The sequence below is a fragment of the Tyto alba genome, unplaced genomic scaffold, assembly GCF_018691265.1.
Source record: "Tyto alba isolate M040663 unplaced genomic scaffold, T.alba_DEE_v4.0 Super-Scaffold_48, whole genome shotgun sequence".
Lineage (NCBI taxonomy): Eukaryota > Metazoa > Chordata > Aves > Strigiformes > Tytonidae > Tyto > Tyto alba.
Window position 1 is genome coordinate 24,625,461 of NW_024881324.1, and position 26,433 is coordinate 24,651,893.

Genomic DNA, 26,433 nt, shown 5'->3' on the forward strand with positions numbered 1-26,433 from the left:
GAAGGCTCCAGGGAGGCTTTAGAGCGGCCTCCCAGGGCTTAAAGGGAGCTACACGAAAGACGGAGAGGGACTTTTTATCAGGGAGTGTAGTGATAGGACAAGGGGTAACAGTTTTAAACTGAAAGAGGGTAGATTTAGACTAGATAACAGGAAGAATTCTTCCCTGTGCGGGGGGTGAGGCGCTGGCCCAGGGTGCCCAGAGCAGCTGTGGGTGCCCCCTCCCTGGAAGGGTTCAAGGCCAGGTTGGACGGGGCTGGGAGCCCCCTGGGCTGGGGGAAGGGGGCCCTGCCCGGGGCAGGGGGGGTGGAACTGGATGATCTTTAAGGTCCCTTCCAACCCAAACCATTCTGTGATTGTATGATTCTATGAAGTCCATTTAACCGATAGAAAAAATAACAGCAAAACTTTTAGTCTGAGCAGCAACCACGCAGGAAAGTACTCTCTCAGTGTAAAACCCTGGGGAAACCTCCCAGTCATTGGAGATATGTGATTTCATAGAGCTGGAAGAAAAATGTCTTACCTCTTTCCACAGACCAGTCATGCCTGCACAAAAAGTAATGTAATCTACAGCAGAAACCCTTTTTCACCCTTGTGGCAGGACTGGATCAGAGTAAAATCAAAAAGGCATAGTTTGATAAGAAACATAACTTTGGTTTTGTTTTAAATCCTGATGGGATCTGAAAGGCTGCACCTGAGCCTTTCCAGCCTGACTGGGCAGCATGCAAATGTGTTCTGCTGAGTGTGATCATAAGTACTGTCTCATGGTTTTGAAGCATCAGGCTCATATTAAAGCTGCTTCTTCAAAAAATGGGAATTAGTTGTATTGCTTAGTGAAAAAAAATGTAGACAAGCTGCAAGGCTGTAAATAGAAGCCATTAGACTCCCAATATATAAGGGATGTGATTAATCACATTGATGTGGACTGGGTTGTAAGCAAGCAGTGACTCCTTCCAACAGCCCTGTTCTGTGGCTATGTAGCTGAATGTAAAATTCATATAGTAGAGGGGAGGGGCTCATCTGTAGAATTTTGCCCATACAGTTAAGGGACTGGTTCCGATTTTAGAAAACAAGGCATGCTTAGTAATTTACTCTCATCTTAAAGAGTGTGCATAATGCTGCTTGCCATTTTTTGTTACTCACTGCTATCAGGCACTTCAGGAAGAAATGCTTCTTTCTATATATAAGCAGAGATGCTGCTCCAAATAGCAGCCTTGCTGCCATTGCCAGATAAGGCTGTTGAAGAACTAAACATTTTGGTTCAATGCTAGACCTGTTTACTTGACCCTACAATTCAGCCCTGGTATCATTGCACAGTTGTAAACTCAGTGAAGACACAGACACCCAAGAAAGAAAACTGGTACATTTGTAGCACACATCCCTTTGGCTGTGGGATGTGTCAGCCTCAGTACAGTGCATAAATCCCAAAATTAATTTGTCCGGGTGCTAAATTACTGCGTTTCTCCATTGCAGCAAAGGTTTGCTCTGTCAGGGCAGAGCGTTCCCTCGCTCATGAGCTGTGCCTAGAGGGGCAGGGTGTACAAGGAGTGAGCTACTCAAGGGAACCCTGCCTTACTCAGCAGGAGTAACAGCAAACAGGCTGCGCTCCAGCAAGGGTTTTTCTTAGAACAGTGGTGGTGTCTCTGAGCTCAGACATCACAGTGCAGAATTCAGGGGCTTTCCAAGGCAGCCTGTAGGACACAGCTACTGCCAAATTACCTTTCTCTCTCTCTTTTTTTTTTTTTTTTTTTTTTTTTAAATTCTGTCTCCATTTCCCAGTTAAGCTCTTCCTTATGTCTTCTGCGATGAAGTTGCAGTCAGTTAAGATGCTTTTGCCTGGCTAACGTTAGCTGCTGGCAGCCACGGGATTAGCGTTTGGTCGTCTGCCTCTGAGCTGCAAGGCTTTCTGGGCTGGCTTCATATATGTAGCAGGTTGGTGGGTTAGTGCCAGCTGTATGGAAGTGGTGAGCAAAGGGCTCCTTTGGGAGGGCACAAGCTCCTTCGCTGCACCTCCTGCTGCCCACTCCGTGGGGTGGTCGCAGCCAATACCCTCACGCACTCGTCTGTGTGCAAACCCTGTGCGAGTCGGTGAAGTGGCAGGCCGTTGTGCAAGCAGCACTAAGGAAAGCGGGGGCATTTAACTCCCGGAGGGGACTGGGAGTGGTGGCTTCTGTTCACGTCTGAGTCGGCTCGGAAGGCAAGAGATGTCTTGCTTAGCAGCAGCTGTGGGCATCTGCATTTAAGTCGCTGCTGTCGGGGTGAAAGAGCGGCCAGCTCTGTGTCCGAAGCAAGATCGCTGCATGAGGAGCACACAAAATGCTGATCAGAGAAAGCAATTTCTCAGAGACCCCCGTGCAAACTCCCTACCTCGCTGTCACTAAAAACGACTCAGAAGAGTCTACACGTGCTTGCTTGTTTGTACCAGGGAAGGAGCAATCAGTTCTTGCAGCAGTAGTTGGTGAGCTATGCTGTTCAGTTCAGCTTCTGCTTCAACCAGCCTCAGCTGGGACAGACCGCAGTGCTTTAGGGATACACTCCCACACTCCAGCTCCTGTTAGCTGCATGGTTCCCGTTAACTAGCGTCCCCAAAAACACGTGGCCAGTTGTGTCTTCATGTTCTTGAGTGCTCTGTGTGGTACAAGAGAGGTTCTCCCTTACCAACAAGGCAGGCTCAGGGTGCCAGGGGTGACGTGCTGCGCGCACCACGCCACGTTCAGCCCTCTGTCACCAACAGCAGGAGAGCTGCACAGTAGTCCTCAGTTGTAATGTGTGTCCTATTACAAACAGCTCAAAGCTCTTTCCAGCTTTAGGTATAACATCACTAGTGCTATAATAAAAGGAATTTCAATGCTGCTTTGCTTTGGTTTTTTTTTAAAGGGACACATAGTTACACACAAACGGGGAAATCAGCGTGAATAAACAGAATGATTAAGGGAAGGAGCTAATTGTGTAGAATGCTGTCTTATATTTAATTTGCAAACACGGCTTAAGAAACAAAATCCAGATGTTCGAGTTTGCCCTGTGATCTTTTATTCCTTTCTATTCCAAAAGGAGACCAAAAGATAGAGTGGAGGGAAAGCTTTCATGTTTACACTGGTATGTGTGTGTGTGTGTGGTTTATGCAAGGCGTACAAATTTTAGACTTACTTGTTACAAACCACAGACAAACTAGTAAAAACTGTAAATCTCTTAAAAAACAAACAAACAAACAAACAAACAAACAAAAAAACCAACAACAGAACATTGCCATGAAGTTCAGCTAAAGTGAAGGCTCAGGTACATAACTGATATGCCAAATTCAGATGCCAGGTAACTTGCATTAGTTTTCAATCTCAATGAAAGTTTCAATTTAATGTACTTAGGAGCAAACAGCTCATCAGTTTACTGGCTTATATGTTTGGGCCTGAGAGTTGAATATGTATCTGTTTATTAATACATGTCAAAATGTCACCTGCTTTACAGTCAGATTTGTCCATAATTCAGGAGTTTAATTATAGCTTTAATATGTTTCTAATACTTACAATATTCCTTTCTAGATTAAGCCATTTTTTGTATTCTATCATAAACTAGTACATTTTTTTGTAAATCGAATGTAATATTTAGATTCATATCTGAACTTACTCTTCTGATAGGGATAAAAACACATCTTGATTTCTAAGGGCCCCTGCTGATGAGCATCTGTAGTTTAAGGAGTTACTATTGGCAACTGTCTTGTTTCTTTCGTTTTCTGGGAGTTAGCAGCCCCTTAGGAAGAGCAGCATGCAGGCACTGTGTCAGCTCTGCTAGTGCTTACACCTTGTAGCACAACAGCATAAGATACCAGCAGTTGGCAGTTGTATTCACCTCATATATTAACATATAGTGTATGTAATTATAATTACGTGTCTGATAAGTATATGATTATATGCAGAGTGCAGTTGTATATAATTATAAGGGGGGGTGTGGTTATATTGTATTATAACTATCAAAAGTTTTGATTTGCAGCATTTAACATATTCACTTGTGCATCTCTTATTTCCCCCCAACCGCGGGCAGAAAGGTGGGACAGACTGATGGGGACTGTAGGCTCTTTAACTGATCTTGGACAATTCAATAGAGGGACCCCATCCCAGTCTTAAAATGGCATAAAGGGCTCCAGAGTCACAGGGTTTATTTTGCTGGGTCCCTGTGATGGGATAATCCAGTTTCAGCCTGAAGAGGGGACGAAGAAAGTGTTCCATTTGATGACAGTTTACTTCAAGCCATCCCATCATTTGCCTAATTGCCAGTCATCATCTGCTTGGTTATCTTCTATAAGTAAACACCAGGCACCTAGGAGATGAGACGAAGACCCTGACCAAGAACAAGGAAGCCAGTGTAACAGGGAAAATTCCCTATATGAAAGAATCAAAGTACAGAATACAGGACTTGGTAGCTGCTGCTGTCTACTTAATTATGTAAGAGCTAGAGCCAGTCACTGTGGAAGAGAAGCAGCTGTGTTTCATTCAGGCTGAGAAGCCTTGTCTGTTTAAAAGGCAAGTCCAGATGCCCAAGCTTTTGCACTCTGCTTTGGATTTGGTTATGCCCAACTAGGCACTGCCGAGTGGATATCATCTGCTGACTTTCCTGCCCTGTTGATCAGCAAGGCTTCACCAGCCAGTGAAATGTAGGCACGGGCAGATAAAATTGGAGCTTGTGTGAGTGAAGACAGAATAGTCATACCAGCTCAGTATATTATTGCAGTAGCATTGCTTTATTAACATATTCCCTGATGCTATGTAATCATTTTATATTCAATAGGTTTTAATTTCCAGTTGAACTCGGAAAATCTGATTCTCAGCCATCAGTCCAGCAGCTGATTTTTTCCATGAGGGGCACCAAAGACTATCTAGTTTTCAGTGGGTCCATTCGCTCTCAAATTTTCAATCTCCGGTCTAATAAATATGCCATTTCGTATCAATTTTGGCATTTACCAGTAAGTTCATTTTCCACATGATAAAGTATCCTAAGTAGAGCTCTTGCGTATGTCAGACACTGATGTATTTGACGTTTTCAGCTACGCTGTCCTGCTAAACAATGAGACATAAAGCAGCTGTTGGTAAAGGAGAGAAGTTAAAGGACTCGTTGCACCTCTGCAGCGAGAGTGACCGCTGTCTTGCTAGGTGTCCTTAGTTGCATTCAGGATAATATGAATTAGACTTGCACATTGAGAAACGCCAAGGAACATACTCAGGTTTCACTGCTGCAATCTTTTGAAGGCAGAAGAGTGTCCGTAGCATGAAACAACTGCACATCCGTTCCCAGTTCTCACGGGGTATCAGCTGGTTGGTGTCTGGAGTCCCACGCAGGCTGACATTTAGCCTTCATGAATGTACTTAATGAGTTGTGATACCTACAGAAGTACACTTTGCTTTGTTTCCATCTTTGGAGACAAACACCTCAAGGGTCTTATTTCAAGACAGAGGCAGTAAATTGCATTCAGGACCTGACAGGAGATCAGTTTTTAGGTGCCTTAGGCAACTTCACTCTAGCCAAAAGGTGTGCAAAGAAGTATTTTAAAACAGCATTTCCCACAAGCAGTATATGTGAACATACTTTCACAAAAATGTAGTTAATTTTTTTCCCCTTTCCTAAAGAAAATGAGGTCGGTTACCACTACTACTGTGAAATCAGTATCAGACTGTCAGGTATCAAGAAAATACAGGAATTCTAGAATTCATGCCCTCACCTTCATGCATTTGAGCAAACAGAGTGAGAAGGTTTCCATGTACACACTTGGTTAAGTTTGGTAAAGATCAACCTAGAGTAAAGAAAAGTGATTTGCAAATTCTGACCAATGCAAGAGACTATCAGGGCTTTTACTGCGTTAGTCCTCCTTCACTCTCACTTAAAAGGCCTTTGGGAGATTATCTGCCGCCTCATCTGCATGGTTTCAAGGGCTTCAGATGCTGGAAAGGGGAACAAGAAAAAAATACTGTTTCCTTGTGACTGATGCCACTCTTTTCCTCTGTGTGTTGAGAGAGGGTTCCTACTAGAGAAAATCCCCCAGTTATTACAACTTGAATAGCTTTGCTAGTTACATACATTCCAGGCTGCTAATGCTGGTTCTTTGTTCACAAGCTGAAGAAAGCTTTTTCAGAACAGAGTGGTGATTTCCGAGGTCCCTCCTTTAGGCGTTCCTCTCTGTGCTTTACATCTAACCCGCCTGCAATTCTGAAACCTTCCCACTTGCCTGAAGAGGGTCCCGATAATAATAATACGGAGAGTGGCCCGGGTAACGACAATCACCCCGATGTGGCTACATGTTGTCCCCCTTTATTGCCCGAATCTCTTGGTTATATCCTTTGCACAGCAAGCACTTGCTGTTCACGTGCCCCACACCCCTGGATTATTGGTCACAAGCAAATTATCACGCACCCAAAGGGGAACTGTGATCGGCAAGCATCTTGCGGTTTGCTGCATACTTGTGCTTAGCTTGGCCAGATACATAGCTGGGAAAATTCCTCATTAACAGATACAGTCCCTCACAACACAGCCCTTCAAGGTCATCCTCGTAACACAGGGGTTGTTAGCAGTCTGATCTCAGGCCTGGATTGTCCAAACCCTGCAACAAAATATCGTGGCCGTTCTCTGTCAGAAATTCTACTACACTTGCCCATCTCAACATTTATGTAGCTGATTGGTAGCAGACACTCAGAAGATGGCCCACCGTGGCCAAGCTGGGAATTGGGAAAGGGGGAGGCGTCGGAGGGGTTTGTGGTGAAACGTGAGAGTATTTAATGCTAAAGAGAGAGCCAAAGATGCAGCCTTTGTGCAGTGACGGTGCGGGACAGCCCAGCAGCTGAACAAGGAGTTACAAACGGGCTGAAGTTAACAAAGCCTCGTTTTTTCATGAATTTGTGACTCATGGTCAAGGGAATAGCATCAGGGGCTGAAAAGGACAAGCTGTACTTTAACTGCCTTGGTGTTTCAGATGCTCTACATCTTTCCTGCAGAAGGGGAATGCAATATGACACCCAGCTATAAGCCTCTTTAATCTCTTCTATCTTGAGGATTTGGCTACTGTAGCATTTTTACCTTTCTAGAAGAAACAGCTTAGCCACCCAGTGGAAAACAGGATTCATCGTGATGATTTCTTTCATGTAAACAGTGAAATCTGTGGGTTTATCGGTGTTCATGTGCTCAAACCACAACATTGCATAGACTTAGTTGCTCTGTCGAAATCAAACATTTGAATTCTGGAGCAGAAAGGTGACATGACTTCTGATGGCAATAATGCTTTTCAGTTTTTCAGATGCTTGTGTTCTAACAAACGTGGCCGGGGACCTGAGCTAGAGTTTTACAGCCTTGTAGTTCCAACACGTCCGTTACCAGCCACTGCACTAGAATTTATAAATGGAATATTACTTAAGAGCCAACTTTCTTAAAGTGGCTTGTGTTACTACATAACTAGGACAAGCCTTTGTTATTTTCTAAGGCTAAATAAGTTTATATGATTTTTGTGGGGGTTTCATTTTTTAGGGAAGTCTGACTATGGAATTTTAGAGTTTGAATAATAATTGAAATTTTTCAATGCGTAACGCAGTATCAAAGTGTAGAGTAAGAGTGCCTATCCTCATTCCCCTTCCACCAAATTTAAAGCAACCGTACTTTATAGTACAGTGTCCAGTTCATCCAGATTAAAGCACTAGTTCATCTTCCCCTGTCCGAGGTCTTGCTTACATCTCTCCTCAACAGGAGAATTTTCCCTGAATATCTCCTTTCCTGCTTGTGCGAATAACTAATCGCCCCTGTTTAGTTCTAGAGTATCTACTGCAGTGTGTTTTTCCATTCCTGTCATTTGTTGCTTGCATTCGGGAGTACCTTTTTATAAGAAAGAAGAGCTTAAGCATGGCTAGCAATTGCCTTTAAGAAACAGTACAAACTGTATTTTCTTCAGAACCAAAGTACTGTATAGCATTAATTAGCCCTCCGTTTAGTTTTTCCTCCCAAGTCTAAAGATAAATGAAGGGAAACGTGCATAGGAACCATGTTTTGTTGCCACTGTACAAACCTGTAGCATTTAGTGTCACAGTTCAAAAAGCGGCCAAAAGTGTAAGCCGTTGCAGAGGCTACTGGATTTGTCTTCAAGGTTCATTTTTTTTCCTATCTTTTACTGGCTGTCTTTATTTTACGTCTCTGCATTGCTTTATTACCAAACTGGGCTTTATCAAAGTCACGGGATAATGGGACTGAGAGGCAGTAAAAACCACAGGAAGAAATGTTGTGGCAAGAAACCGGTCCCTCTCAGGGGACACAACCCCAGCTGCCAACAATGCAAGTATCTGAAGTTCCCTGAGTGGCTGAGTTTAGTGTTACTCTCTCTCGTTAGTATACAAGGAAAGGAAATAAAAAAAGAGGGACAGATTTCCCTCACACTCCCCAGTCTTATTTCATCAATGGCTTCATTACAGCCTCATTGTATTAAGGAGTTTTCACAAGTCCTATCGAGGATATTCACATTTTAAAAAACAGCATTAACATTTAAAACTAAATCCACTTTCTTTTTACTTTACTGTCATGCACTATATGAAAGCCAAGGACAGCTTTTAGAATAACACCACCAATCCGGTGGATGAGTTTGTTTTCACTGCTTTGATTTTGCCCATCTCTGAACTCCCAGATTGTGGGTTTTTTTTTTCATCTTCAGCCTGCTGGCACAAAAATAACAATAGGAAAATTACATACTGGCACACCATTGCTCAAGAAGCTTTTTACCTTTTCAAGGTCAGGTTTAGTTCCTGCTTGGGTAAAAATGATTTCAGACATGAGTGGAAGCTCAGAAGGATGCTGGCCACCAGAGGCTGACTTTATAAAATCCTCACGAGGGCCTTGTCCCATCCATGGTACCGCACTGAGCCTTTGTCCCGGAACAAAGGATTTCTGTTTGCTCCAGTGAGGTGGAGTCTAATGTCTCCCTCATGATTGTTCAGGTTTCACACAAAGGGTCTATTCTGCACGAGTGGCTGGAGCAAGCAGAAAAGGAAGGGTCAAAAATTGTCACGGCAGCATGTTTCTGCTCAAACTCTGTAATAGCAATAGGGAGCGGCAAGGGCTGCAGAAAACGGGACAGAAGAAAATGACTAAGTTGTGAAGTCAACAGTTTTCAAAGAGAGCCTAGGAATCTGCCAGCTTTGGTTTATTCGAGCTTCTTAAAAGTGAGGCTGTACCCAGCAAAGCATTCTGCTTTCTGTAAAAAATAAAGAAGCATAATTCAATGGGGAGATAGAATGACTATCTTAAACAATTTAGTTACCCAACCCAGTCTGAAAATTACCACCTAAGTATTTTCAGCAGCAGCTGGAGGAAAAGCAGATGTGGCATCTTGTCAATGCTATCAGAGAGTTGGTGAATTGTGCAGCTGCTAGACCTAGCTTTCTTTCTGAAGAATGTCGTGCTCCATCACTCTGAACTATAAGGAAAACTGGGGGGACACTTAGATCTGTAGAAACCAATTATTTCAGGAGAAGATGGGAAGTTGGGGAGTTTTCCCTCAGGCAGGCTCCCGTTTCTTTTGCTCCCCCTGCTGCTTGGAAAATTTTATGGCAGCTGTTTCCAGCTTTCCCACCACCCTCACAGAACACAAAGTTCACAGAAATCTGTGTTGACCTGCGTGCGCCTGAGGGATAATTGCTATAAGAGAACGTCCTTGTGAGTCAAGTCATCAGCATTGTGATAAGCTGCTTTCAAATATGACTGTGGCCTGACATTTTTACTACACACAGATCAGGGCTTTTTGCTTTATAGGATCACAAGATTGCTCAGGTTGGAAGGGCCTCAGGAGTTCATCAGGTCCGGCCTCTGTCTCCGAGCAGTCAGCTGTCAGGTCAGGGCAGGTTCCCTGGGGCTTTAGCCAGGCTGGTCTTGAAAACCATACGTTTCCCACACAAGAAAAGCCCCCACTTTCTGCCCACTTCGGAATGACGGGGCACATGAGCACATCATGATCTATCCCAGCAGAGCTCCAGACTGTGGGAACAGTCTCCATTTGGGCTGATCAAATTTTTTTTTTTTTTTTTTTCTCTCTTTATCTATCAAAAACTCCTTGAAAACTGGGGTGGCTCTGCAAAGACTGGTCTCTGACATGATTTGCAGCAAAGATAACCTAGGATTCTACAGGTCCATTCTGGTGCAGGCCAGGCTGTGTTATAGAGCAAACTTCCATAGCAAGCCAGTGGTGCTGGCCTCTAGTGTCATACCATATCCAGCAATTCCTCCACAGCTTCCAAAGAACTTTATTTATAGTGGTGTGCTTAAAAACCAAACCAAAACAACAACAAAAAACCCCCACATCTCCATAGCCCCCTCCCCTGCTACCAAAAATCCCCACAGTTCACTCAAACCCAGGACACAAATAGACAAAACCCACCGAGTCTTTAAAGGTAACAAGTTCTTCACTTTATTATTTTCACGTTAAACTTACATGTGGTTTTCTATCAACAGAGAATAATGTCTTTATGGTAAAACCTAGACTTTTTGATTTCTCGGTCCACAATAAAACACAGAATCCTTTATTTGTGTAAATTGATGAGTAGTTGGATCTCCTTTTGCAAGAACCCTGTTGAACATTTTCAATGTTGTTCAACTACTTGAGAGACTGGATAGTGGAATGAGTGCTTCAGGAGGTAATAGGAATTTGTATTCTGTTTCACAGCTATATTCAACACAGAAACACACTCCAACTGTATTCTGAAAATGAGTGTAACTAATAACTATTTCTATATTTTTCAGTACTAGTAGTTAACAGTTCAAAACTGGTTTTGCTTTTATTCTTCTTTATAAAAATACAGAAGTGCAGTTCCCTTTAACATTAAGATGCTAGGGTAAATTTGAGTGACAAGCCCCAGTACTACAGTCATTTAGAGAACTAAATTTTCAAAGTCAGTGAAGGTATGGATTTAGAATAGCCATAAGAACAGCACTAACAAAGTCAGCATTTTTTCTCCTGTTTGCAAAATAGGATGTTGAACAGAGGCGTCAAATTCAGTTTTTCAAACTGATGCAAGTTAGAACAAGATATTCTTTTGACTTACAAATGTATCTGCAAGACCAGCTCATCTTGTAAAAGTGATACAAGCTCCGAAAGGAGACAGAATTATGGAAGTTCTGTTTATGTGAGAAAGAGGGAGGCCATGGAGATGTTTGGCAGATCACATAAGGCTCAGGCTCCTTGTTGATTTGTTTATTGCACGCTTCAAAAAGTAAAATCATATGACTTACATTCTTCCATATTAATAGACATTATAAACTTAGCTGATACTATCCCAAAGATCTAAGGTGCAACACAAAGCTGAGATGTATAATAAGGTGTAAAGTAGATTTCCTCAGCCCTCACTGGGCACCATGTAGCATAAATGGGAATAGAGGGATCATGAACAAGGCGTGGGTTAAGTTAGTTAAGATGCAATCCTCAGTACCTACGTAGAACAATATTTTGAGGGTAATACGCCTCTCTTGGGCAGCCATACTTCTGCAAATATAGCAAGTTCAACAAGTGATAGGAAACATCTACTGAGAGTTGTTTTGCAGGAGACAAATACGAACTGCACTTCATCACCGGATAACCTTTAACAGGTTAATGGCACCCTTCTCCATGGTAGGATCTGTTATTCCAGTCTCATTCTAGGCTGGTATATGTCTAACCTACTCTTCAAAACATCCAGTTTGGATTCCATAGCTTCTTTCTGAGGAACATCGAGTCATTTCACATCTTCATCATCAGGCAGTGTTTCCTCTAACTGGAGACTGCCCTGAAGTCTAAAAATACTAAACTGTTGTTTATAGCTCACTGGAATACTATTGTGGGCCTTATATTTATCAATGAATGTCCCCAAACACAGGCAGCTTTCCACAAATGCCAAAAAGCAAATCAATCTAACACCCCGCAGATTACTGTACACATGACAATAGCCTTTGTTAGCATAATGTATTATAATGCATTATGTAGTGGGTCTCTGAGGTTTAGTAATCCCTGTCAGCAACCAGAATAAATGGAGATGGAGCTTCCAGGAGATGCAGGGCCTATGAAAAGACTTAGTTTTCAAGAACTACTAGCATTCAAACTCACACATGCAACATCTGAAACAAAATCTCATGAAGAGTCTTTCATCACAGTCATTTGTGAAAGTCAAGTGTACTTGAGAAAAGATATTAAAGAGAAGTTGAACTGCGCACTAGGAGTTTGATACTCTTCCTACTGAAACAAAGATTTGGTGCATTCTCTCAGGCTTGTCGACAGCAGAATTTTTTGATGCGTAACCTTTTAATATGCCTACTCACTGAATTTGCTAGCCAAGAACAGCAAGGTTCCACCTGGAAGTGAGCACACCTGCTTATGGAGAGTGTCTAAGCCACAAGTGAGAGGCGGTTTGAACCTTTTTTTGATGTACAACTGAATGGAAAAATGTCACTGATGTTAGATACGTCGTATGCACAACGTGATGCTGCATGGGACGAAGGTGAACCACAGTTACTGATCTCCTGGAGCTGTAACTGCCAGCAGCAGAGACCATGCAACCAGGGAAGAGCATCTCTTACTCTGCATTTGCCCTGCTCTTTGTGCCTTTTCCTCGGGCAACCCCCAGTGGCCTTTAGCAGGGAGACGGTACTAATGTAGCTGGAGCTTTGGTCTGATCGGGTACAGCTGTGCTGATTTCCTGGTGGTACTGTGAATTATTGACATATTTAGTCAAGTCTTTCAAATTTTCCTCCTGCAGATCACTTAAAGGCACATTATCCAATAACACTACCCTTCAGATCAGTTCAAAATATTCAAACCCTTCCAGAAATGCTTAGGCTACTGTTGTTTATACACAGATAACATCGCCATAATAAATACTACTGTATTCAGGCCTGTATATTCTCTGTAGTGTTCCACTCTTTCATGTAGTGTTCCTCTCTGTTTACGTCTTCATCTTTCCCTTCATTTTTAAAGCAATCACCATTGTTCGGTTGAAGTTCCGGTTAAATGATCAAATTCTTTAACAAAACTATCCTTTAATATCGTGCTGCACTCGTAAGATAATAGAAAATCAAATCAACTCTGTTTCTAGAATTCCACAAGAAAAAAATCCCTACTCCCAAAGCATTAAAATGCTTCAGCCTATGCAGAGTTGCCAAGTACAATATCCATTACTGTAGAAAGCCATCGCAGCCAACTGCAGTTGGAACACGAAGCTGCAATGCCATTATGCATGTACCTTGCTAGCCTGGGCAGAAGCTTTCACTGTTTCATCTTCACCTCTTGATTAGATTAAATGAAGGTATAACTGTAACCCTACCCAAGCTTGCTTATTCTATTTTTAACCTTGCAGACACACAGAAGGATGTAAGGGGGAGGGGAAACAAGCAGTGTTTAACTAAGAGAAAGATAGGAGACATACTGTAGGTAAATCTATTTCCTAAAAATCTTTCCTGATCTGAGCCCCAGGATGTTAGTGCTGTTTACTCCGGCAGATCCCATCTCTAATTGTGTGTGCCACGCTCCCTGCTTCACTGGACTCCTTGCATTATTTAATCTGCTACCATCTTCTCTGTTCTCCTTTCTGATCAATCTTCGTCCTTGTCGTGGTTTGAGCCTGGTCGGCAGCCAACCACCCCGCAGCCGCTCACCCACCCTCCTCCCCTACCTGGGAATGGGGGAGGGAATTGGAGGGGTAAAGGGAGACTTGCAGGTTGAGATAGAAACAGTTTAATAATGGTAATAAAATGAAAACAATGACAGCAATAGAAAATACAAACAGGCAAGGCACAATGTAATTGCTCACCACCCGTTGACCAATGCCCAGCCCGTTCCCGGCCAGCGACCCCGAAATACCAAGATCCTGCAATTGCAATCCTGGAAGCAAGAGAGGGAGGGAGAGAGCCCCTTCCCTACCACCCCTCCTCTATATAACAAGCATGACGTGCCATGATATGAAATATTTCACTGGCCAGTTTGGGTCTGGTGCTGTGGCCGTGCTCCCTCCCTGTTTCTTGCGCACGGGCAGGACATGGGGAGTTGGAGAGCCCTTGAAATCTCAGCAGCAGCTGAAAACATCAGTGTGGTATCAGCATTCTTCCCATACCAAACCCCATGCTGAATCCAAAACACAGCACTAGTCTAGTTCCCAAAAAGAAACATTAACTTTATTCCAGCCCAAACCAGGACAATCCTTTACCAAGGCGATCACAAAAAAAGCTAAGACTTCATCCTCTTTTAGGTATACCTCATCTGTAATAAAATCAGTAGCCAAAATACCTTCCTTCCTTTGCATGTTTAGTGTTAGTGTTTTCCTGAAGTAGAGCTGAGTTTTTTCCCCTGCATTTTGAATTTGTCTTTGAAATAGTATGGAAACTTCCTAAGCTGCAAGTGCTCTAGAAGTTAAATTGCAGAGGGCTTGCACGATGCAAAGCATTAATTTCTTTTCCTGAGCCTTTGTTCCCTGGGGTTGATGAGAATATCATCTGCTGGTAAAGTGACAGAGAGGAATCTCTTAGCGAAGTGAAACTAGTTATTAATATTGCAGCGAAAAAGATAGAAACGTGCTGAGACAGAAATAGAAGGTCCTTCTGCTGCCATGCCTCACCTCCTCAAACTGCTTGTTCTCGAGCTCAGCAGTCACTGCTGTCTTTACCCACCAGCTGCTATATAAGAAGTGCTCTTTGAAGCCATTTATCAGCACTGACTCTGCTAATGGGAGGGTGGGGAAGATTGCAGTTTGCAACAGCTGAGGAGGAATGACTGCGTACCACCTGGGTATAAGTCAGTCCCCCTGCTTTGCAAACTGACCTTTTTCCTGTAGGAGCTGGATGGAGAGCGTGTCTGTTCTTACTAAGGTTAGAAACAAACTTTAAAGAGAATAGGATTGTGAGCAGTGCTTTTGGTCGCTTATTTGCTTGCCTGTCTGTCTAACCATGTTAGAATACTCTTTCAGATGCCTGTTGAAGGAAAGACTGGTCTATTTGCCTGTTCCTAGCAGGGGGAAGGCTCTGCTGTTAGCGTAGATGTATGGAATCTTGCAGCAGCAGTAACTGTGCCGCTCAGTAGGATGCTAATGGCATTGTGCAGCACAAGCAGCGGAAAGGTCTTTGCTTTCATGAAAATAGCAAATTATAATTGAAGAGTGGGCTTCTTTGCATCTTATTTTGTTCATTGGACTTTGAAGAAAGATTCAACGAAACACGACCTTTATGGTTGCTTTACAGGCCATCGGCGGTAAGAGTACGAATCACTGCAGTCTGCCTGGTGGTGTCTGCACCAAGAAGTTGCTCTGTCTCACTGTACAGTTATTTTTTTAATGACCAGATTCTTAACCGTGTAACCTTCTGTGTTCTGGATTGTCCCCTCTGCTTCAGCTGTACCCTGTACCAGTAGTTTGGCAGGGAAAGAGAAGTGCTGGCTAAAGCAGACAAAAAAATCCATGCTCGGTTCATTTGTCTTTTGCTCTTCCCTTCCACTACTTACTATTCTCTGCATAGGTGATGGGTATATACTGCAAGGCAGCATCAAATTAGTCAAATAAAACATTCAATTGTGAAAAATAAATAGTGGTTCCTACCCTAAGAAGTGGAGAAGAAAACTGAAGATGAGTTTTTCTGGAGGAAGGTGAAATGTTTTGTTCACCGCACAGGCGGTCAGAGCACAAGACCCCCCACAGGTCACAGATCTTGGGACACTTCTGTGTCTGGGTACTCGTAGGCTAAACAGAAAGAACAATCTCTGGCACACAACCAGAGAACGAGAGTGAAATCCCAGCTGTCTTGGAGGTAGTAGGGCTTCAAAGACTAGCTTTAAAAGCCATGTAAGGATGTGACAGCTGGATAAAAAGAGAGGAACTAGATGCTATGATACTAGCTTGTAGGCTAAATTATAAGAGAGTGGTTGTAGAGTCTTACAGAGCCATCAGATCGTACAGCCAGTGTGCGTGGTTTACCTGATACACTGGTTAATCTGACATGAGGAATGCCAGAGCATTTAGGGTACCAAGTTTTGCCCCGTTCAGTCAGCTCTCTTAACACCTACCGTACTGAGAGAATAACAAGAAGAAAAAACTTTTTGCATCACAAAACCAAGCTAAGTAACGAAGTTGTTGTACTTGAAAGGATGTCAGGTACACCTTCTGATGGGAAGGGTCCTGTAAGGGTCGTTAGCACTGTTCTTTAGTGGGTGCCTTGAGCCAAAGCTGGGCCGGCCAGCTGCCGACAGCTGCCTTAGCTCGCACTGAAGCCTTGCCTCAGTACTGACAAAGAAATTAAACAGCAGGTACTACGGCTGCACCGTTTGTTGCAGGTTTTTTTATGGACGTTTTCCTTTCACGTACGGACTAAACAGCACACTTGTTAATAAAAATAGCAAGACTTCGTGGATTTGTGGCCCGAGGGCACCCTGTCTGCAGGACTATGATGAACACCTTTGCCTTGCTGTCAGGCATACTGCATACCAACCGTACGAGTACCGGCAGCGTATTTAAACCCTTGGTCTTAGACTTAGGTCAGATCTCTGTCTCTTGGAGTACTTCAAACCTTTAGTTACTAAAACATTTGATAATCTCTTCAGGAATATGTGTGTCTTAACCAGAGCAAGTACTGTGAAAAATCAAGTTTCTGGCTGGTTTTGTAACAATTAGACCATTCAAGTACAACCATTTGCAGGCACCGTAAAAATTCTTTCTATATGTGTCAGTCCTGGTATGTGAAGAACATGAAGCTTCTGAAGTTAACGTGCCTCTCTTACATACACTTATGTACTCTGTGTATTTGAATGCAAGCTAAGTATAAATATACTGTATGCATATTTATCATCAGTAGAGTTATCTACCCATCAGCAAACAAATGTTTTAGACCAGGAGGGCCTATCTTTTGTTGTGCTTACTTTCTGAAATCTAAATGTTTCTTAATTTTGTTCTCCTTAGCTCTGTTTTGTGATGTTTTGGACGCCAAACGTGTCAGAGAAGATACTAGTCGACATAATTGGAGTAGACTTCGCTTTTGCAGAGCTGTGTGTTGTTCCTTTGCGCATCTTCTCCTTCTTTCCAGTTCCAGGTAAAAAGCAAGAAAAAAAAAGCTCTGTAACCTCAAAACCAAACCAGCTGTGAGGTGTGGTCATAGAGTCAGGCCTGGCTGTACATACAAGAGTGGCTAAATGCATGCCTAGCTTAAGTAACACTGTTTTTATTGAAGCTGGTGTAGACCAAGACTATTTATATTAGCAGTTAGTCAAGGTACAAATGTTGCACTAAGAGCTGTCTGTCATTAGGCGGGTTTCTGACTGTCGAAAGTAAAGCCTGAATTCCCTTTGTTGTAGTTGACCAAGAACACACACATGAATGGCAGGCCCGATACATGTGCACCAAGACTGAAATTAACTGTTTGGAATAGCATCTAGGACCACCACCACAGTGACATCACCTCTGTTGGTCTCCCCTCCTGCTGCCAGACTCAGTGGCTCCTTCAGATATCATCAGAGCATAAACAATATAGAATAAAAGTTAATGCCCCTATTCGAGAGAGAGACAAGCTCGACAGCAATAATCAGAATGTTCCCCCTCAAAAAATTTCTGACTTCCACAATTAAATGCTACATCATGCAGTGGTTTCTGCTTATATGACAAGACAGTTTTGTAATAAACTACAAATATAAGAACATGTACGTGTAGATACCTTTTTTTGTGCCTAGCTGTTACACCATGTACCACACAGGAGCTAGAGGGAAAATTTTCCTTGGTATGATTTCTCTTTAGGGGGATAGGTTTTTTAGTGAAAAAAACAGAATGGACCGTCTAATAAATTGGTTGTAAGCGCACAGCTCTTAGGAGGGACTGCTGTCCATAACAGGCTTTTTTTGGGGGGTTTTGTTTTTTAAACATCTGTCTACTTAAGCAATTTGTATACAAGTTCCACTAAGTTTCTCGTAGTTTCCCAGTGTGCAAAGTTACCAGAAACAAGTTGCACCCTGATTATTTCTGAACAGTGCTCTGCACGAAAAAGCTTCCTATGAGATGACTGAATTTTTTTTTTTTTTTTTTTTTTTTTTTTTTTACTACTCTTGCCTCCCTTTCTCCCCATCCCCTTCCCTTCCCCTGTTTGTGAACAGTGACTGTCAGAGCACACTTGACTGGTTGGCTGATGACTCTGAAGAAGACGTTTGTGTTGGCACCCAGCTCAGTGCTGCGGATTATCGTCCTCATCGCTAGCCTCATTGTGCTGCCTTACTTAGGGTAAATCATTGTTCTCCACAGAGCTGATGGGTTTGCTTTCCTCTTCGTTCCTATTCCCTGTCATTTGACAGCTGAATTTGCGTAGCTCAGAACGTTTTCCCCAAATACTAACCGTAATATAAAGCCCAAATAGTGTCAATGTCTGGAAAAGAAACATTTACAAGTGTGACTGCTCTAGACAGGCACAATAGTGATGTCCCTTTTGAAAAAATACACAAGTGTCAAAGAGGCAAAAATGTGTCCTAAGGGAATTTATTTCCGTGTTACTGAATGCACTGTTAAGAAAGCTAATGGAAGAATTTCTTGTTCTTAAGTTAAATAATCTATTCTACAGCACTCTGTACAAGACTTCAAAGTCGCAGTCCATAATTTGATTCAGAATGTGGTTCTTTTACTAAACAGTAAAGCTATTAAGAAACAAAAAAGTCCTTTCAAATACCACTTATTCTCTTTACCACTGTATTATGTCTTTGAAGGAAATACTTCTAACAACAGATTGGTTCTATATGCCAGTGAAAATATAATTGAGTCATGCATTCTCACACAACCATGACTACTTTCCTTTTATGCCACCCACAGAGTTCATGGAGCCACTCTTGGAGTAGGATCCCTTCTAGCTGGTTTTATAGGAGAATCCACCATGGTTGCAATAGCAGCCTGTTATGTTTATCGGAAACAGGTAAGAATTAGGCTCTGCAGGATCCGGTGAAAGCAGCTGATGAATATAATGGAATTTAGGTCAGATTAAGACTACACTTTTGAAATGAAACTCCTCAGCATTCCCACTTACTAAATTTGGTTTGCTTTCCCGTGTGTGCTCAAGGGTGTGCAACTTGGGAATTCTTAGGGTTGAAATAAAGCAAAAAGGTGTCCTCCGGCTGCTAGTGGGCATTCAGGCCATGGGATCAGGCTGTGGGACACACTGCTCTCGCTCCTCAAAACATGTTTATCGTGGATATCATGCCCTTATCACCACCTATTTTGCGCTGTAGATCTGCTACTACAGTACAACAGAGCTTCTTTATGTAGACGTAGGAACCACTCATCCAAGCTTACAGTATGTATATGTATACTTTTATTTCTTTATAAAACCAGCTCTGCTGAAAACAGACAAAAGTACAGTTGCTTATTTTTTTTTGCCGTCTAAAGAAGTGGCTTAAAACAAGATACAGATCCTGCAGCAGTAGAGGATAAGAGCTTGCAAATACTGAAACGGGCGAGGATTTCTCACAGGCACACTTTTACATATTTCACACATTACAATCCTACATGTATGGAGGAGTAGTGATACGTGGATTTCAAAGAATATTCCACTAAATGAAGTCAAACACAGGATAAATATTGGCTGGGTGACTGGGGACTTCTCAGTACCTGCCTGCTGTGTCCTCCCAGTTCTGTGTTCAAGGCACTGTGTAGGGCACGAGCTCCAGCTCTGAGCAGAAACAGCGTGGGGTGTCCATCCTTCTGCAGTGCAGAAGGACTCTGTGGATGGGAGTATAAAAAATACAGTCAATGCATTTACCTTTTTTTTTTTTTTTTTTTTAATTAGACTTCTTACTAAGGGCCAAATGAAGATGCCCACCGCTTCTATTTTAGCAAAAAAAAATATGGAAGATGGCGTATCTAAAAGCCTTATGTTGGAACAAACTGAAACCAGTTTCAAGATGTATTAACAGTGCAGGCCGTGGAAATAGACCAAAGTGTACGAGGTTCATGAGAAAACAGAAGACCTTGATCTCTGTCATGATTGGTCTGCCGTATTTTTCCTGAAATCCAGAGTAAAACCTGTAGACACTGAAATGCCTCTTCTTGGCCTGTGGTTTCAGAACACAGATCTGCTTGGACTAACCTCCTCATTGCTTGTTTATTACAGTGGCAGCTTGTAGAGTGTTTCTCACCAGGGACGTGGTGCTTAATTTTTTGCAATGATGAGTGCAGGTAGTAGTAATAATAACGGTGGCAACCTAATTTATTCCTTTACCAGAATTAGTGTGCAGCTGACAGCATCATCTCAACAGCCAGTGTGACAGTGGCAGGGCCAACCACCAGTAGCTTTATACACCAACTTTTTCCCACCTACAGTGGTAATAAGTGGGCAGCATTTAAGAGCTGTAAATCGAGTGTTGTGTAGACACATCTGAAAGTTTGAAACTCTGATATACCCAACTCAGCTGAATCCATAATACCTGTGGGGGATTTTTTTGTCAGCTCCGCAAGTGTTTTCTGTAAAACTAATCAGCCTGCTGAGAAAGGATAACAAGGAACAGATGCTTCAACTTGTTTTGTAGTGGAGCTGAATGCTCCTTGGCTTTACTAATCCAGGACATCCTGGATGAATCATAGGACTGTTGAATGCCCTCCTGCTCCTGCTAGCCAAAAAAGCTCTAATATTACTTGGCCTTGTTGGGGTGGGGGATCACACAGGATCAGCAATACCAAGAAAAGCCAGAATGCTCACATCTTGTAAAATTCCTGAAGTTTGACATTTGAGAAACTAGGTTGCCACCTCTGTCTCCCACCCCCAGAGCAGCTTATTTTCTCTCATACTTTGTTTGCTTTTTTTTTTTTTTTTTTTTTTTTAAATAAAAAGTCTGTGATATAAAAGATTCCAGATGCTCTCTTCCCTCCAGTCATGCTGAAGCCTGTTTTGGATGTTGCTTAGCATAAGAAATGCCTCTATTATTGAATTTATGTTAGAAAGGAGAGAGCTGAGCCCCAGGAAGGTCATGGAAACCTTCTAAGTTAAGCCAAGTTATTAGTGACAAGCCACAAATATGACACAAATATTCTAGATTTTAATAACATGGTCTAAAAAAAAGCATTATTCCCACCTCGCTTCTCCTGGTGCCCGGAGTTTGTAGGACTGTGTTCATGCGCAACTTTTACTGATAGGTTTCTGAATGCTTGTTTCAATCTAGAAAAAGAAGCGGAACGAGAATGAAACAGCCACCGAAGGTGAAGACTCTGCAATGACCGACATGCCTCACACAGAGGAAATGACAGACATCGTAGAAATGAGAGAAGAGAATGAATAATAAATGGGATGCAATTGTTCTCTGCAGGGACGATTGGAGTGACACTTCAGCATCTTGTCGTCTCTCATACGTTTTTGTTTGTTCGTTTTTATTTTTGTAATAAAGAGGCCTTGATTTAAAAGGTTTCAGATAAATTCTCTAGCATACTGAGTATGCTCTCACTGATGAGGGACCTAAAAAGAGGTCTTTGCTTTTTTTTTTTTTTTTTTTTTTTTTTTTTTTCTTTCTTCCCCCCCCAATTGAATTTGTTTTCTCACTCCATGCAAACATAAAAGATACAATTGCATCACTGTAGAGTCTTCCTTACTTATGCATCCACCTTCTCTGGACAATCTGCATTTGTCAACCAAAGCCCTGCTCTCTCTGCGTGCGTGTGTGTGTGTGTGCACATATGCTGGCACGCTCGCACACACACACGTGCCACTGGCTCAATGCTACTGCCATAATCCTACTCCCTCCCCTCTTCCCTTTTCCTTCCTTTTCTTTATGAGAAATGTAAAGGAAAAGAAGTATGGAATACAGAGCTTTATTTTACTTGCTTGAAAATGACTTTGCTACATAAACTAATATACTATGGTGAACTATATCTTTTTGTTTGGCCTCATCACTAGAGCTTATACTGCACAGGGTACAAGACAGGGAGGAATGTGTAAGTCTCCACGTGCAGAGTGGAGAAAAACAGGTTCCTCTCTCATGTTAAAAGTGTGTGGATATGTATATACACACACAGGTACATAAACAGAGACATATATATATATTTTTTTTTATATATATATATGCATATGATAAATGAAATACACACGGGACAAGAACTCTATTTAGCTTTCACTCCATCAGAAAGACAGTAAACTTCTGAAAAACGTAAACATTTAATTCAGAATTTTCTTGAATCGTTAAGCCCCACCTTACATACAATTTTTCTTTAGAAAAAAACCCATGCACTTTCCTCTTGTGAAGAGGGTGATGGCGACTGATAGACTTTGACTGTATTTGAATTAAAAAAAAAAAAGAAAATAAATATTGACAAGCTTTACCAAAGTTCTTGTCCACTGATTTAACTTTAATTTTTAAAGGTTGATTTGCTCCACGTACTTCTTTCTGGTGCCTATATATTTTAAAAAAAAAAAAAAAAAATAATCGGCTAACTAAGGTATGCAGGATACCATGGTATATTGCATCACTACACCTAGCTCCATGAAATTTTTTCTATAGAGATGTACACATAGTCACCCACACACGTCTGTGTATATATATATGCATATATATATATATATATATGTATACACACACGCACGCAGATGTGTATGTTTTGCTGTAATATATTCACCTACGCAGTAGATCAAAATCCTCTGGGCGAAGCTCAGGTGCGGATGGTCCTCCGGGCTGTTAATTAGGGACCGCGGTGGCGCGTCGGCGCTGCAGACAAGTGTTGGGGTCCGGGGGGGGGGGGGGGGGGAGCCGCTCGGCAGGTGCTGTGCTTGGAGCAGTGGGCTTTAACTAGCAGGGCAGGGGGGGGGGAGACTCACGGGGGGGTGGGAATGGAGCCTGTGTGGGAGGTGACGGAGCCAGAGGGGTTTGGGTGGCACCGGGTGGCAGCAGCAGCAGCTGGCACTTCTGTGCTCCTCCGTGCCTGGCTGCGGGGCAGCGTGCCTTACCGGTTCGTAGCGGCTTGGGCGCTTTCAGATTTAATCACGCCAGAGTCTGGAAACAATTATCCTCCATGGTATAGCCGCGAATCGGTTAATTCGAAGCTTATTTAGTAAAAGCGTGGTTTTTCGAAGTTGTGAAAAGGATTGTTTGATGGTGGACAAATTCCCTTTCCAGATGGATTTGCCAGGTCGTCCCAGCACTCAGAGAACTGATCAAAGCTAAACATTACTTTCAATGTTTTAAATCAATATATGTGTATGTAGACATACACGTGTATAAATATATATATATTGTATATTATGTACATTTACTTTAAGCTGCAATACATTTCCTATTTTTCCACGTTGGGCTAAAAATGTCTCTGAAAAACTACAGAGTTGGCTAGTAACCCGTTATGGCCATCACGAAAGGCATTGTATCAATGAACTTTACATTTTATTGTAACCATTTGTACCAATTTGTTACAGGTACAAATGCAATAAGAAAAAATGTAGAAATTATTGTGTCGAATGGCAGATTTGCAAAATCAGCTCATGGTTAATGAGCAGTGGCATTAGGAGGGAAAGACTAAACCCAGTAACCACACATTTTCTGTGCCACCACAAGGTTGTTCTTGGTTCTGACAGTAGTTTTAAAAAAAAAAAAGATGTAAAAAAACCCCCACCCTCAGACGAATTAACTTGGAGCAGTATGTAGACTGTACACATTCATGCATACAGACTCTCAGTCAGTCAGATGTATATAACGTGTATATAGACTGTTACAGATCACAGTGGCCATTTGAGGTCTTCTCTGTTCATGTAGTTTTGGTTTCTCCAGTATGTTTGTATCTAAGTCCACAAGAGGCGTTTTTTCAGGAACTGTAGAGATAAAGGAAGAAAATATTTTTGTGTAATATTTCTTTTGGTACGCAACTCAAATTCAAGCGGCAGTATTTTGGGAGAATTTTGAGCATTACCGATGTAGGTTTCAAGGTAATAATTGCACCAAGAAGTTAAAATTTGAAAACAAATTAAATGAAACACCGAAGCTTTTGATTTAGATAGAAGATGAACAAATATTAAAAAAAAAAAAAAAAAAATTTGTTGGTCATACCGAGCTAAAGGAATGGTATTGTAAAAGGTAAATATTCCGTTGCGTGGGTGGTAATACCTAATAATCCCTTCTTTTGCAAGATAGCGGATGAGCGCAGGAGCGGCGGGATTTGGGATTTGGGCCAGAATTCCCGCAGTGACCTGAGGACCACGCTCCTTCCCGCAGGCCGTGCCATTTCTTCGCCTTGCTCTGCTGGGTGAACAAAACGCGCCGGCGCTTCTGCACCGGGCGAGCGCTCAGCCAGCCCCCGGTGCCGGCCCTGGGTCCCCGCTGTGGGGGCAGGCTGGGGGGGCCCCCCCCGGTGTGTGTCCAACCCCCCCCCCCCCCAGCAGCCGCTGGCTTCTGCGCCTGGGAACTGTTCTGGGGAGCTTCAGCGGCCCCCCCAAAACCTCGCTGCTCTGCCTCCCCGGCGGCGGCGAAGAGCCGGGAGCGGGCGGCCGCCCTCGGCTGAAGCCCCAGTCGGCGTTACTGGGTCCAGCGTCTCCGTCGGGCAGGTGCTGGTGCCCGCCCTGTCCTGCACCTCTTCCTTCCCAAGAGGATTTTTTTTTTTTTTTTAATGTTCTAACACCACGGCTTAGTTGTCTCTCTTGCGCTACTGCTTATGGAGTGGCTGTCTTCCCTCTGCGAAAAGTATTTTGCAATAGAAACCTGTGAAGTTTCCGTGTCGGAGAGCGGCAGTACGCCCCGTGAATTCATGCGGAGGCTTGGCCTTTCCTGACGTTCTTGCGAATTGCTGAATTACACAATCAAAGTAAGAGGAAAAAAGCTGATCTGCATCCTACGTCTGAAATTTCAGAACGGCTCACACAGTGCGAAATAAAAGCAGAGCGCTGATAAGCTGTGAATTAATGTTCCTCAGCTTTTAATACATATGTAAAATTGTGTCAACTTGTCCCGAGTTTCCCTTCTGCAGAATTAACAGGAAACTTTGGGGGGATTTTCCGCTCCCCCCCCCCCCTAGCCTGAGCAGGCCTCTCACGCTTAACCAAGCAGTGGACTTGATGGAAAAAAAGAAAAAAGCTCTGCGCTTCCCAGCCGGTGCTCGAGACCATTTGGGCGCAGCTCAAACGCTCCCCGTCCCCCCGTCCCAGCCCTGCCGGGCAGGAGCGCGCCGGTGCCTGCTCGTTAGATAGAGCCCCCCCCCCCCGAGTGAGAGCATTGGGTGAGTAACAGAGAAGTCTTTTGTCTTCTACTCGTTTCGCTGCTAAATATTTCCTTGGAGAGGGTGGGGGGAAGGTTTATATCTGGCTCTTGCTCCGGTGTTTTGCCGAATCTGCAGCCAGAGCGGGAGGGCGAGCCGATGAATGCAGCCGATTCAGGGCAGGCCGCGACGCGCGAACGGGAGCCTTTGGAAGGCGGGAGCGCCCTTCTGTTGTGGGTTGGCGCCTGGCGCTTGAAAAGAAAGGAGGGAAAAGCTGCTTTCAGGCAGGAGGGCTTTGCGTTGGGCTGCAAGGTGGCAGCGACAGGAGCGGCGTGTCCTGCGGCTCCAGCATCCCCCGGCAAAATGCAGGACAGCGCTGGGGGGGTGTGGGTGTGAGGGCCGAGGGGGCAGTGATGGCTCTGTCTCTCCCTGAGATTTCGTGGTCGTGGCACCATCGTTGGTGCACGGATTTGGGCGCAGCTGGGTGTTACCTGAGCACAGTTGCAGTAGCCATTAGTGTATTGGAAAGAGCTATGTATAGGGGGGGGGGGGGGGGAAAGAGTGCTGAGTCGGCATTTTTATTGCAGACTTTATATAGTTCATTGGAACAAGGATTCAAGTCTAGACGCGACCGTAATGTGGGACTAATACTAAGCCATTTTAAAAAGTTGCAGTTTAAAGCTCCATAAAAGAGTAAATAAAGCACCCTTTCAGCAGACCTGACACCGCTAAGCTGAAGCATGATTTAGATCGGTAAGCTGGAATGGGAGAGGACGCGTCGAAAAGCTCTGGGGCGTTGTATATCCATCCTAAAAACGACGGCATGGCGGGGAGATGAGTGAATCAGAGGGCAGAAAACAGCCGTGGCTGCTGCTGCCATTTCCCTTTCAGCTGCCCTGGGGAGGGCCTGAAGGGTGAGGAGCAATGCGTCTGTAAGACACCGCTTCTAAGTATTTTGGTTTCCGAGTGGAGGAGCCATCGGAGAGAGGAGTAGGAAACATCTTAGAAGATTGTTCAAGCATACATAAACCAGCAAGTAGGTTTTATAACACGTGGAGAGAAGTCACCACATAGCCTGCTGTTTCTGAGTAAGTGTCAGGGCTGCATCAGGGAAACGTCGCATAAACATTACCTAAACTCAGGACAAAATTATCAAAATTCTGCTATCAAATTGGCATTTCCCAAATACCAACTTAACCATAAAACGTTAGGATTCCCTTCCCTCATTCATGTTTGCTTTTTTACTAGAATTCAAGTGCGGAATACCGTATTTTTTTGGAGGGAGCAAGCTCCTGCAGAG

The 26,433-nt window shown here is 43.2% G+C and overlaps 1 protein-coding gene across 1 annotated transcript in view; it reads left to right on the forward strand.

Moving 5' to 3' along the window:
- The window catches only part of ANKH (ANKH inorganic pyrophosphate transport regulator), a 104,527-nt gene extending 82,694 nt beyond the window's left edge, over nucleotides 1–21,833 (forward strand). Inside the window, exons 9-12 of the mRNA XM_042806747.1 lie at nucleotides 16,908–17,037; nucleotides 18,089–18,212; nucleotides 18,792–18,891; nucleotides 21,131–21,833. Of these exons, the coding sequence (XP_042662681.1) occupies nucleotides 16,908–17,037; nucleotides 18,089–18,212; nucleotides 18,792–18,891; nucleotides 21,131–21,247 (471 nt within the window). The 3' untranslated portion in view covers nucleotides 21,248–21,833. The remainder of the gene's footprint in view (nucleotides 1–16,907; nucleotides 17,038–18,088; nucleotides 18,213–18,791; nucleotides 18,892–21,130) is intronic.
- The last annotated feature ends 4,600 nt before the right edge of the window (nucleotides 21,834–26,433 follow it).